At 37.4% G+C, this 14,277-nt stretch overlaps 1 protein-coding gene across 7 annotated transcripts in view; it reads left to right on the top strand.

Moving 5' to 3' along the window:
- Positions 1-14,277, top strand: part of EVC2 (EvC ciliary complex subunit 2) — a 66,693-nt gene that overhangs the window by 4,696 nt on the left and 47,720 nt on the right. For 4 of the 7 annotated variants that reach the window (XR_015803016.1, XM_014895340.2, XM_014895343.2 and 1 more), the window contains exons 3-7: positions 5,590-5,750; positions 6,286-6,351; positions 10,115-10,301; positions 11,932-12,041; positions 13,130-13,192. Coding sequence is in view for 6 of the 7 variants with exons in the window: in XM_014895340.2 (XP_014750826.2) it covers positions 5,590-5,750; positions 6,286-6,351; positions 10,115-10,301; positions 11,932-12,041; positions 13,130-13,192 (587 nt within the window). In the remaining variant the exon portion in view is untranslated. Of the gene's footprint in view, positions 1-5,589; positions 5,751-6,285; positions 6,352-10,114; positions 10,302-11,931; positions 12,042-13,129; positions 13,193-14,277 lie in introns of those variants that run through there. The other 3 variants (XM_014895342.2, XM_088163127.1, XM_088163128.1) reach the window with 3 other exon arrangements.

A 14,277-nucleotide genomic window follows, 5' to 3' on the forward strand; every position in this document is an offset into this window, starting at 1 on the left:
CCATGCCGTCCCCAGAGGTGTTTCAAGGATGTGCGCGTCAAGACATGGTTTAGTGGTAAACTCCACAGTGCTAAGTTTGCAATTGGACTTAAGGGTAATTTCCAAACTCAGTTACTGTGATTCTGTGAAATTCTGGCATTTTGTTAGTAGATAAATATATGTGTTAAATGAGTGCTACAAGGACTGAATTATATGCTTGATTTTATCACTGAAAACTGTCCCATTCTAGTAAACATCTTCTTTTAACATATTTAAAACTTAAGGCTTTAGTGTTTTGCCTAATCAGAGTATGAGATTCTTTAGTTTTCACTGAAGATGTTCTTGATGAAAGCAGAGAGATGGGACCTTCTGCATAAAAGCTTTGTCATTGAGACTGGCAGTGTGCTGAAGTGTGAAATGGTTTGTGACAGCACACTGATCTCAGTGTTTCTGTTGGAAGCTTTTTCGAGTTGTTTCTGCATAAGATGAGAAAAGACAAACCCAGAATGTTCCTGCGACTGGGTAGCACAATGGATTGTTGAGAGTTATATTTGAGTCTGCTTTGATTTATTCAAAACAGACCTGGAAAGTGGACTTGTTTTTTCTTGTTGATACCCATAGTTTCTTTGACATTGTAACAAGAAAAGCTAATGGCAACATTCAAAACTGAATACCGTAAATTGCTACCTTTGCCTGTTCATTGTTGTGTGTAATTGAAAGGACTTCAAATTGGATCTTGTATCCTGGATGGTTTTCAAGACAGGGAGTAATTTAGAACAACAACAACAATAAAAATATAGCAAGTGAGTATATTTAACTCCTTTCTTTCCCACTGAAATAAAGCAAGATTGTTCAAAGCTTTGCTGATAAATTTGTGGTGGGTAAGCAAGTGAGACTCTGGAATCCGAATTAAAGTATTCAGCCCTTGAGAGCCATAAATTAGAATTAATATCTTGGTTAAATTGCTCTTTTTGCTCTCATTTTTAATTTTAAACTTGAAACTTCACAAACTTGTCAGTGTCTTTGCTTTCCTATTGTAATTTGGCATTCTACTGCTTAGAATGGGGCTGTAAAGGCATGGGAGCCTTAAAGACATACTGGAGTTTTTGATGTAAACGTATCATAAGACTATTTTAATTTTCTCTTATCCTATTTAATTGCTATAGCTGAGAGTAACCTTCACCTAAGCTTCTATCATGATGTTGTATGTGCTGTTCTAAAGGTGGGCTGTCGATGCCACTGACACATTCAGTACTCAGCTCCTAGAGTCCAGTGGTCAAGGCTTGTGCTGTGCCAGGTCCATGTCCTTACACAGAACTTAATTTCAAAGCAAAGGACAGTGTGCTGACCATAATCAGGGGACAATTTATTTTCTCAGAGTAAGAATTAGAAGAATAAGAATTCTTCTTCCCCCAGTCTGTATGAACACAGACCCACTGCCACCACACTCTTTACACAGCACGTGCCTTTTGTACCAGGTCGGATCCTCCCCTGAGCAGCAAGTGAATGCAGTGAGGGCTGGCAGTGGGGAACTCTCCTTCCTAAGCATATTGCCTGTGCCTTGAGTGTGACAGCTGGAAGCCCAGAAGAGCAATAAGTCACCACCCAAGGCAATAGTGCACAAACCTGGAGTGGCAAGTAACTACTTAAGGAGACCAGCAAGGAGAATTGAACATTAAGTAGCAGAGTCTGCTCTGATCAACTGTGCATTTGTCATTTTGTATGGTGGTGGAATGCACACGTTGGGGGACTGAGTGAATACTGTAGGAACATGAGAGGTCAAGTGTTACGCCAATATTCCAGCTGTTGCAGCTATGTTAATATATATTTTTGTGTTTTCACTTCTAAATTCAATACAAAGTCTACCTACCAGTGCTGGTAATTAGCTAGGAATATACAGTTAAGACAGGGTTCTGGCATATCTGTTTATATTGAGTTTATGTAGAATTAAATAATGGGAAAACATTTTACTAATGTGCTAATTAAAAGTAAGATAAAATATTTAACAGCTTGATAATACCTTTTAAAAGTGGGGAATTTTTAATTAAAAAATAAAACAAAGAAATTTTTTTTTCTGAGAGATTGTGATATTGTCTCACATCTCAAAAGAAAGAGAAATTACTGTCTTTCTTTTATGAACTGTTTGATTTGGCATCTTTGGAGATGTTTACAGAAAAGCCCCAGATTAAGCCCCATGCTCTGCTAGTTTGCTTGCTGGGAAGTGTTTTGGCCTGAGGCACTGGAGTCCTGGAATGCCTGGTGGCAGCCTGGCAAGCCCAGCTGAGTGGGGACTGCTTGGGCTGTGTGGAAAGCTGAAACTGTTCCCCTGCGTTGCAGAGAATTTCTTTCAAAAAGGAGTGGGAGTCGCTGCCATTTAAAAACCCATGAAAATGATGACCATGCAGCCTGATAATGGCTTTTCTGAAAACAGCCAGAAAAATGGCAAAGATTGAAGCTGTAGGAAGAAAAGAGTGGAAGAAGCAAAGAGTCCTCAGAATCATTGTCAGAATAGGGATGCATCTTTCAAGGGGCACTGTTGATGGCACCATGGAAACAAATTGCACTTCTGAGCAGCATCCAAAAGAAAGCTCTATGCTTCTCAGTGAAAGGTTTCAGCACTCAAGTTACTATTTTCCAAAGTCAGATTAATCTATTTGTTAAAAAAAACCCAAATTTCAGAACAGAAATCTAGAATTTCTGTGAAAATGACAGAATGTATTATGCCTGTACCATCCTTTCTCAGGTTTTTAAAGTCCAGCTTTTTAAGCACCCAGCAGACATCTACAGTAGGATCTTACCTGAAAAGAGACAGCAAGTGAATTGATAAATACAATTATGTTGGCTGATGTTGAGTATGCAGCAAGTTATGTGGAAAAGCAGTTAAGTTCTTGTAGATTAGCTGTTCCAGTGACAGTTAAATATGTGTGGATCAGAAAAAAGTTATTTTATTTAAATGATAGTCAATACTAGAAGCAAAAATGCTACAGAAAAATGCAGCTTTACTGGCAGTGGATCCAGGGTATTATGGAACAGCCTATATTGTTAATTATTAAAAATTAATAGGAAGGATGAGAAGAATTCTGGGGAAAGGGAGTGGTGTAAGTTGCTGTATGGACATTCTTCATATTGGTTGAATCTGTTTAAGCAAAACCTTCCACTGAGCACTGGGAAGATACAAGTGGATTTGCAGAAACATCCTTGTCATCACCATCAGTGTTGAGGCTGCTTAACATAATGTTTAACTACTTCAACTAATGATGATGGAGCAGCCAAATAACATGCCTGGAGACTTCTGCTGGGAGTTGGGCACATTCTCTTGGGACTGTAAGTGATGACAAAGCACTGCTTGAAAACAGGCTCGTCTGTGTAATTATTAGTCCAGAGATTGATTCAAAGTCAGGGAACATGATCAGTTAATTAAATTGTTTACTGTGGACTTGATACACTCCAGAGGGGGAGTGTCAGGCTTTGCTGTCTCGTGTAAAGTGGAGTTGGGTGTGCTCATGGAGATGTTATACTACACAGGACACAAAATCGAAAGATACTCTAGGAAGTAATTACACACTTCTAGTTGGCTGACCGCTCTCATCCAAAATTCAGAAGGAAACTATCTAAACTAGAAGCTAGAGTTATGCTAAACTAGAAGCACTTGAAAGGTAGTAGTTGCTCAACACAGGTCATACATTTTGTCATTTTGACTTCTGACTCTTACAGAGCCCTACAGAGAAGCTCATTCAGGGTTTCTGTTTACTGTAAAGGAAAGTGAATTTCCTGTAGTCAGGCAAGAAAAGAAAAAGGAGAATTGTTTTCCCACCTTCACAGGAATGGGCTGACAATTGCATTAATTTATGAGAGACACAGCATATATAAAATTAATATTTTTCAGTGTAAGAATATATTTATACAAAATTGCGAAGAGGCTTGGTTCAGTAGTCAGAAACAGGTTTAGAGCCATTGGAGGCGAGCTACAGTGTATTTGGATCTGCTGGGGAGTGCCATAGCTGGGTGAGCTCAGATTGGTATTTAGCAGGTTTGTACTGAACTGAAATTTCAGCACTGGTTTAATTCTGAGTGATTTGGACCATTGCTTAGTCTTGAAGTAGAAATAAGCCATGCATGACTGTCTTGAAAAAATTCCAACCCTAAAGATACGCAGACATTTGTTGTAATTATACATGTTCCTGTTCTTACAGAGTTTGCCATGTTGTTTTTATAGTCCCTAAATTAGTCTGAGTCTGCCACATTGTTTAACACTGGTTTAAATATTTAAGTAAAACTTGAAGAAGTGAATTAAAACTGGTCATAAAATATAGACACCAGCTTTCCCTGGCCCGTATATCCACAATTTTGTTGAGTATAAACTACTCCCTTCCAAATAAACATGGGAAGACAGGGAAACTCTTGAAGTGTGTCCCCACCAGGGTTTTGGAAGCAACAGGATTGCATCTCGTTCATTATGTTAACAGAATTATTTTCAGTAATCTGTGTGCATTAATGCTTTAAGGTTCCTTTTAAGGGTCCAGTTCATGCTTTTCTATTTGCAGCTAATTGTATTGCCCTATATTGTTCTTCGTATAAAGCAGTGGCTTTTCAAAAAACCTGCTGCTTCTCATATTAATGAGATTTTAGTATCTTCAGGTTTTCATATTTTATTAGTATGTAATAGGCTTTTTCATAGAAAAGTCAGTTCACAAAATTATTTGCCTTTTTAATGGGAGGTTTTGTTCATATTAATATATATTGCTGAAAAATTATTTTAAAATAAGTAATAAATTAAAATAATACTAAGTGAAAAATGAAAAAAGTAACGTCTTTGAACATAGACAACCGACTATCATTTTAAATTTTCATGACATTTTTCTCTTAATTCAGCAGCTTTACCTTTTACAATTTAACATATTAAATTATTTATTTTTAGTAGAAGCTTATTTTATTAATATCATAGGTGCTTTTACATAGATTAAAGTGATATGATTTCAAAACTATGCCTGTTACTTTGTGTAATATCACTGACTAATATTTTATAAAAATTTAAGAGTATAAGCTAGCGTTTATATTGCTTATTACTAAATTTATGAGCATTTGGTTTGATGGCACTTCAGCTGAAATGTAACCAAGACCCATCCTCAGCTGAGAAGTATTTCAGTTCTGAATATGTATTGGCAAGGTCAAAGCTTAATTGGAAGACTGTATTTTTGAAGCAGAACACCTTTAGCACTGATGCCTTCACATTGTGGATTGTTTGATTTCTTTATGCTTTGCTGAAAGTTTCTTTTTGTTGAAAATCTTAACGACTTAAACCTTTTAATTCATGCATTAAATGTTTTATATTTAAATGGCAATAAGTTTTCTGTGAGGTATTACAGGAGTTCCTTAGGGAGGAAGCAGTGTTTTTTTGACTCCTGCTGGGTTTTGTAGGACAAATCCCATCTCTGTTTCCTGGCTGGCCTCGGTCTCTGTTGCCTGTCATGATTTTGAGTACCTTGAGGGAGAGTATCTGGCTCTGTGTGCACACAGACCAGTGGTGCTGTGAGCCCCCTCCCTGGCTGGGCTCTGCACCAAGTGGCTGCCATGCTTAGCTCTAATGCTGAATGTTGCTCTGGTTTTCAGCAGTGCCCTTACCTGTGGTCATTCAGGCAAGCAAAGTCTCTCACCAGCTCCTGACCTCTGCAGCCTCAGCCAGCCAGTGGAGCCATTCGCTGTTTGCCTTGATACCCTCATGGACAAAGAAGGTGTTGTTCAAACGAGAATCTGACGTCAGCCACCTCCTGGTCAGTAAACGATAATTTACCACTTTCAGTATTTGTAAGGATTGTAGCAACTCTGTAAAAACTGGATGTTGGGAATTTACTATCCAGTTAGTACATTTCTAGTTTTGTCTCAGATGATTGTGCTCATTTGACATCACTTCAGCAACACCAATTAGTTTTGGGACTTCCAAAGAATTACTGTGACAGGTACAGCTGTGTGATTGCTGGGTCAATTCTGGTAGACGATTAGTAATGAAAAGAATCTGTATAATCTGATGAACTTCGTGCATAGTGTGGGGTTTTTTGTGAATTGTGATAGTCAAAAGATAAATATATAAATTAAGATTCTAATAATTACTTGTGGGAATAAGTAGTTTTTACACATTTGGACTAGAAAAAAGATTTAACTGTTGGGATAATAAAACTCCTAAATTTGAGGGCGATTGATACCTCTAATTTTTCTTAATAATTTCTTTATTTATATAATTTAACTTGTTGCTGAAGTTTGTGAAGTATGTTTTTATACCCTATGTAAATTTTTCGCCTTCCTCCATAGCCTGAAGATGTGTCCAATATGTCAGTGTCTTCTGAATTTGGAATAACCCTTCAGAAATGTGGTATGGTAAGTTTTCTTACATTTGTCTTGTTAATTTGGTATTAATGACCAAATGATCTTTAAAAAGTGGGAACCTAATTGTGCCCATGCTGAGGTTTTGGAAGTATGTACATTTTGGTGTTATGATGGTCCCGCTCTCTGTGAGGCACATTTGCAATGTTGATTCAAAACAGAAGTCAGTGAAATCTCTCCGGCTTCAGAGCATTTTGGATTGTGGTTGAAGTAAAAACCTGACTGTGAATTTCTAAAACTGCAAATGGGCAAATCCCAATGAATTCTGGAGTAATCAGCCAAGAGGCTGGGTAGAGATACAGACAAATTTTGCAAGATGAGATAAACCTTCTGAGATATTCCACTGGCCCAGCCATGGGTGACCTACCTGAGTCAGGTGTGGACTTCTTTTGAAGGATGAAGAACTGATCCCTGTGTTGCCCATTGTGTGTTTGGGCATCCTAACACACAACTGTAGAAAAGCCATTGTGTCATAGTGTGCATATTCAGTGGGACTCAGCTACAGCACAGTATTTAATGTAAAAGGTTTCATTTGACTTGTGTAAATGCTTATGAGGAGCAAAGACATCCCCATTGTAAGAAATTTTTAACTTCCCATTCTATCTTTATTTTCTTTTTATTTTTCCCTTTCTTTGCACTGGATGAAGCAGGTGTAATTACAGTCAGTTCATCTTAGCTGTCTCTTGGAGAGAGAGACCACATCCAACTTTAGGACGAATCTGAATTCAGGCACTGAAATGGTGCCTGCGAGGGTAGAGGATTCAGTAACCAGTAAAGAAGAGGTGGCATTATAACCTCACCAGATTAGCTGTGTAGAGAAGAATGAATATGCATCACACCTCATGGCACTAATCACCTCTAATGTTGTTATTGAAATGGGAGCATATCATGATTAATGAGGCTGAATAGTGTGCATTTCAGACATAAATAGTTACACAGAATCTTCTGCTTTTCTATCTGTGGATTCTCAATTTTTATACCAGAGCCTCTCAGAAACAGACTTTGAAACAGTCCCATGTTGTTTTTTCTGCTGTTTACAACACAGCCTCACACAGGCTCATTAAAAGCTGCAAAATAACTGCTGTAGGAAATTAAAGATAATCTGTTGTAGATGCTGGCTTTATCAGAAAATACTTTTGTAGTGCTGTCAGTTACAAATTACTGAAAACTATACAATTATATGTGATTGTCTTCCACCTGCAAATGCAGTTCACATTTAATTTTCCTTGACTTACCTTGTCTTCTGCTTCAGTCCTATTTCAAGTGAACAAATGCTTTCATGCTAAGAGACAGACTGGCCATATGGTGCTCTTTAGCTGTTTTAAATGGAAAAAATTAATTTTGCAGATTTTCCTCCCCCTGCAATGGTTGCTCCTCAGACCATGCAGGTGTCGTATGTTTGTTTCTTGGAGTCAGGATTTTTCCAACATCTTAATGTAGAAATAGCCTTATTAAAACTGAGGTGTTTAAATTTTACCAGTGCTTCCTGCACCTACTGTCATCCTTCTTTCCAGAAATGTTTCTTTAAGAGCTTCATTCAATAGTATGACTTGAACTTTTCTGTACTAGTACTTCACAGTGACAATAATCCTTAGCAGAGCTGAAATAAATCTTTAAATTTAATTGCTTGTTTTCTAATATTTTCACCTGCCTTGTTTCTTAATCTCCTAAGAATTCGTGCATTGGAGATTATCAATGATTCTATAATATTTTTTTTCTACTTCCTTTGCTGTTTCCAGATGTTCTAACTTATTCCTAGCAAGAATCCTCCATTTCTTTCAACTTCCTTGGCAATTCCTTCCTCCTCTCTTTTCTCATGTCTTGTCCATGGTCTCACTGTGGCTCTTTCATGCCCCTCTCCCAGGTCCCTGAAGTGAGGTCGCTTGCAAGGGGTGATGACACACATGGGGCACTTCAGCAGCAAAGGGAAAGTAGAGTAGGTGCTTAGGCATCATCAATGGCTGCCATTGGGTTTGGTTCCTGTAGATGCCTGGCAGCCTAACCATCTGCTCCAAAAGCAAGAAAAAACATCTTCAGGCAAATTAGAGGAACAGGTTAAACAAGATAACCAGTGATCACTGATCACAGTGGCAGCACTGTACAGAGGAGTTCTTTCTAGGAGCAGTCAAACCATACCTGTTGCTTGATACTCACCTGCTGATTTCGGGGGGAAAAAAATCTGAATTCTTTCAAGCCCTTTGCATTTGAGTTTAAGTCTGATTGCTAGTCAAAAATAAGGAATGGATTTAATATTAATGAGAAATGTGCTTTTGAGACTTTTTCCCGTTTCATTTTGGTTTTGCTTTTGATCGACTTTGCATGATCGACTGCATCATGCTAGTTTAGAAACCAGGAAAGAGAAAATCTGACCAAAATATAGCACATTTTTAATACTTGATGATTTTAACTCTCAGAAGTTGAGGTATAACTCATTATATACAAGCATATGAAATTGGTGATGGTTTCCTCAGAAATATAACTAAGCCTATTTTTTTACTTGTGTTAATACCTACATTTTTATACATTGTTTGCAGCTATTACTATTTATACAATAAACAATTGGGAATTTTGTCACTTAAATAGAGAAATGGTAACTAAGCCATAATAATTTCATTAAGCTGTTTCTTCTCCTTGATTCTTGTAATTCTAAAACTGTGATCTGGTTCTATGCTGAATTAGAATGAAATGCAGAGATCAGTGCACAGTGAGACCATAGCTACATGTATTGAACCCTGTGGCTACCATGAACTCTGGTGTGATTTCTGAAGTCTATCACAATTCATACTTTTAGAACTCATTTTTCTTGGGAACTGCTTTATTATTTTATATTTGCTGGTGTCCAGATACAGTGTAAACAGTTCCTTAAAAGGAAGATCTAAAAAGAGAAAGGTTTGGCCTGAATCATAATTCTGGTAGTTAAAGGACTATTAATTTGGTGTCATTATTTGAAACCTCATAAATAATCATGAATATACTATAGATCACCATATTATTATAGGTCTTATAAAGATTTAAACAATTCTGGTTTAATGCAAGTTACAGAGGAAGGCACTTTGGAAGGTGAGAGGTCAGTAAGCAGCTCTGTGCTCAGAATAATTTCATTTATAGGGCATAATTGCTCAATAAGACTTAGGGGCTTAATGGAATAAATAAATAAAAGCACATGAGTGCGTGTTGCTAGAGATTGGTGGTTAGTGTATGACCTTCACTGCTAATTGGAAGCAGAGCCATGGACTCCCAGGCTGACTGGTGGCTCCATTTGCCCTCGTGGGAAGGGCAAGTCAAGACAGTCAGCATCCTTCAGAGAGTGGGGTTGCTATGAAAGAAAGGAAAATAGAGACCAAAACTGCTTGGAGAGAATTACTTTGCAGTGAGGCAGCTTGCAAAAGAAACATCCTCGTGATACAAAGGTACAAATTAAAGAATTTTCCAAAGTCTGCTTTTAAAGTTATGGTCCAGTTTTGTGTTGTATGCAGTATCACAGGGATATTCAGGTTCTAGTCCTGTATGAGCTGGGTTTCCACCTTCTGGCTTTCTGCCACTGTCTTCAAGCAACAGCTTGACATACTAAAGGTTAGAATCTCACTGGGAGTGTGAGATCAAACTGAATGTAGTTTCATTTGCAGATCAGTCAGAATACATTCAGAAAATAAGTTTACACATATAATGAAATTTTATTTGTAATCTAGTCTGATTTTGCTGTTAAGATGCACATACAGCCATTTTGCACCATTAATAGTAATATTTCTGTTTTCAGGTGGATGTTGAACATGACCCTCAAACTGCATACATTACACTTGTGATTAATAACACCAACACATTGCTCTCAACAAACATCACAGATCTTATCCTCCTGGACAACATCACTGGTCTACATGTTCAAAAAACCAGTGGGAATAAGACCACAGATGGCATACAGGTTTACAGGAAAAGTTTCTTGCAAGGTAACAAAATCTGCAGTAAAACACCCCTGATAACACTTGTCAAAATGCATCTTAAAATCACAGTATTTACTTATTTATTTACAGTGGTGTAAATTATTTGATTATAGTTAATACAGGTGAAAAAATCTGGCTGCAGTGTCCAATTCTGTCAGCTCATTGTTAACTGTTTTAACTCCCACCTTTGAACTGCTTCCAGGCGCAGAGCTGAGCCTCCTGTACTTTGTAAAAGTTGTCATCAAAAATTAGAGTCTTTCACAATTGTATTTGTTCTTTTTGGGTATTTTTTAAAACTTCTGCAAAAGGCATTTTAATTATATTTTCAGCCATCTTTAGCCAAGTGTGGCAGTTCAGCTTGCTGAGCTATTGAGGTGCATTGGAATTGCAAAAGGTCATGCAAACAGGGAAAATGATTCATCAGAAATAAGGCAGCTCATCTCAATATCTGTTCTCTTCAAGCTAAACAAGTTATAAAGTCAAAGCAAGTAGTAGAGAAATAAACCTCTTTCAGTTGTGAAGTCAGTTTGTTCCTTTTCTAATTGGTATTTCAATCAGTGCACATGCATTAAATTTTATCTTTCTTGATTTCTTCATCTCCTTTTTCCTAATCACAAGTACGTCAAAAATTAGCAGCTTGCTTTTGGGAGTCACAATATTTCTCCAGGAGCTTCAGAAGTGTTCACTGATTCCTGTTTATGTTCAAAGTATCTCTGGTTATGATAGTTTTATAGTGAAAGATTTCCACATAGAAAACGGAAATAAGTAGACTTGGGGCTGCTGTCTGATTGCAATTGGATAGCCAAACTCCATTTCTGATAACACACTGTGAGCAGTGGTACTGATTGCAGGACTGGTCTTTTTAGAAATGTCAAGGAATTGCTGGCTCTCCACAGAGATTTCCTGGAAACAATTACCCCTGAGAAAGAATAGAAAAATGGCTTGCACGTCTGGTCTAGTAAGCCAAGTTGGAACTGCTGCATAATTTTTTTTATAATTACTGAATCTGGAGTTGAAGCTAGCTTTTCTAGAGAAATGAGTGTGAAAAATACTGAAGTGGAAGAAAATCCAGCAGACTAGATTTCTGCATAGGTTGAGGTTTGGTCATTACTGTATTAATCTTGAAGTCAGCCCATACCTTGCCACTAGGGCTGGACAGAAAGGCTCTGTCTACACCAGCCTATATACTGTCATGCTAAATGTTGGCCACAATAATTTTTCCATACTTCAGTGCATTGTGAATCAAAATTCACCTGAAATCTGTCAGATTTCTCTTTGGTTTCAACAACGGGAGAATCAACATTGGTGGTTGAAATGTAGGCAGTCCATTTTATTATAATAATATTTTAAAATAGTCTCATATAGAGTTTTGGTATCAAAAAATAATGCTTTTGGATAGGTTGGGGCATCATTTAATGCAGTTTCCAGATCCTGGGCTGAATTTACTTGAATTCATAGAGGCAGCAGACATGAAGGATATTACTGAGCTTAAGTGGCTATGAACTGCCTACTCTTAAGGTGTGGCATCTGCTGTGTCAGAAAGGAAAAGCTCCAGTGCTATCCCAAGCCTTCCATAGGGATCTTTGAGAAATTTTCATGGAACAGAGCAAATCTATCCATATCCCTGTTTTAATAGGTGGAGAATACTTTGCAATCAACTACTCTGCACTTCTTGATGCAGAAGAAATGTGGCATGGCAGGGTCTTGACACTGCCTGCAAAGCTCACTTTCAGGAGTTCATCACAGGTATTTTATTCACAATTTTATTCTGCTTTCCACAGTTTCTGTAAAAAATAGTCTCCAAGGTGGTTCTTGCCTGACTAAACAATGAGGCCATCATGTAATGAAAGGAAACTCTTAGGCTCTCGGACTGTTTACCATAAATTTATAAATGCACTAATAATTCTTCATAGCTTAAGAAGTCTTAGTCCTCCTTAAGTAAAGTATCTGTGTGTTATCTTGTAGCCTTTCTTTATACTTTACATGTTTCTCTCCAGTTTATTGATCTATCCTGGAAATAAGTGTCTGACATGCTTACGTGTGTGTTCCTGAAGTCTAAGAGAGATTGAAAGTTTTGCCATATTTTTATAATAAAATAATTTATTTTAACTGAAAAACAAGTTGCAGCAAAGGAAAATGTCATTGCTCATAAGAAAGATACCTTTTGGTATAAGAGTTTCCTGGGTCTGAAAGATTTTTCAGAGAAGCAGAGAAATGTCCATCCTTGCTGATTTTTGAAAACTGTTGCATCAGGCTCTGAAACAGCTGGTCTATTGCTGGAATTAGCCTGGCTTTGAGTAGGAGACAGGACATGTAGTTTCTGCCAAAGTAAAATTTTTCAATTCTTAAATATGGCTTGATGGTTTTTCTGTGGTTTTCATAATTATACATAATTATAACCTGCAGATGTATTTTCATTTCAATTGCCTTTCTCCTTCTTTTTTTGAGGAAAAATGTTCCATGCGCATGGGAGTGGTACTAGAGCAATGGAGAGGAAATCTTAAAAACACGGGATATGGTAGCAAAGTAGAGATTTATATACTGACTGTGGTTTCTGTTCTGTGCATTCTCAGTCAACCCAGATTTTATAGGCAAAGAAAAATTTAATACTTTGTGAATTGGGATATGGGGAGTGTATCCCACAGAGCAGCTGCTTCCATGTCTTTTAGTGTTATCCCTAAGTACACTGTGTTTTCCTATTAGATTTATTTCAGCTTTCAGCTTAATAATAAACATAGCTAGTATTTTAAGGAAAGGCTTTTCTAGAGACTCTAGGCTGTTTTCCAGTGGATTCTGGTTTTTTTAATACAGGTAATTTTTTTAATCTCTCTCAGAATAAAACACATCTCGTATCATTGACAGCATCATTTACCATAATGGAAGAAGAAAAGACCAAGGTAATTTCTATGATTTGGTATTACATTGACTCTCCTGCTTATACTTCTGGACAATCTAAAGTTAATCCTAGGAACTAAGGATGTGCTTGTGTACTTGTCTCATCACTCAGCTATTGGCTCGTAATAGTACACAAGTTCTGCCTTCTCAGATTTTAAGAAGAAGAAAACAGGACTCAACATAAGGGGTCTTTTTTTTGTCTTAAACCAGCAATATTTAGTATGGGAAATCTAAAAATGGCATTATGCTCCTTGCCATATTCTTTAATTTGAAGAATCATCCAGGCACAGGAAAGTGTGATGAGGAATATGCTCACCTGTTGCTGTGCCTAACTACCATGAGAAAGCTTTTTGTTTTTTCAAAAGGGTAAAGTTATCCTCTACCCCTTGAGGGAAGGTTTCTGTATGATGCTGATCCTCAGCCTGAGAAATAAAACTGCAGAAAGAGTGGCATATTTTATGCTTCCTTTCATGTTTTAACTAGGCATTCTTCCAATATGACTTTCTGTTCTTGGCTTCTGAAGTAATTCTGAAATGTAGTTTTTAACAGTCCAAATAAACCTTCAAAATTACTTTGATTGCAGCAGTATTATTCTTCTTGATAATTTTTTATTAAAAAACTCTCTACTTCATTCATCAGTTTCATTGCTAGAGTAATCTCTTCACCAAACTTGTTTTCCTCCCCTAGCCTCTCATTAGTTTGACAGGCCACTGTTGGCAAGGGGTTGTTTTTAAAGAAGCTATGGGTGGGCTGACACAAGAGTACTGGGATTATTTGTGTTCAGGCAGAAGCAAAGAGTTTGTTTCACCATAGACCATTTCTGCCATGGTTGTGCATGTGGATAGGGCTTGTCTGAATAGGTCATGGGGACTAGACCGTTCATTCCTTCGTAGACCTGTCCCATGAGTTTCTCTCTGCCTTTAGAATAAGTAATCTGTTTGGAGATTGGGTATAGCGGACTCTTGTTCCAGTATTCTCTTCTGCTGGGGATCTCTGCCTTCTCAGCTTTTATTATTGTAATTGATACATGTCTGGACATTGCTTTCTTGTAATTGGAGATCAGGTGCTCATTCTGTTAAAATCAAAG

The sequence above is a fragment of the Sturnus vulgaris genome, chromosome 4 (genome assembly GCF_052056855.1).
Source record: "Sturnus vulgaris isolate bStuVul1 chromosome 4, bStuVul1.hap1, whole genome shotgun sequence".
Lineage (NCBI taxonomy): Eukaryota > Metazoa > Chordata > Aves > Passeriformes > Sturnidae > Sturnus > Sturnus vulgaris.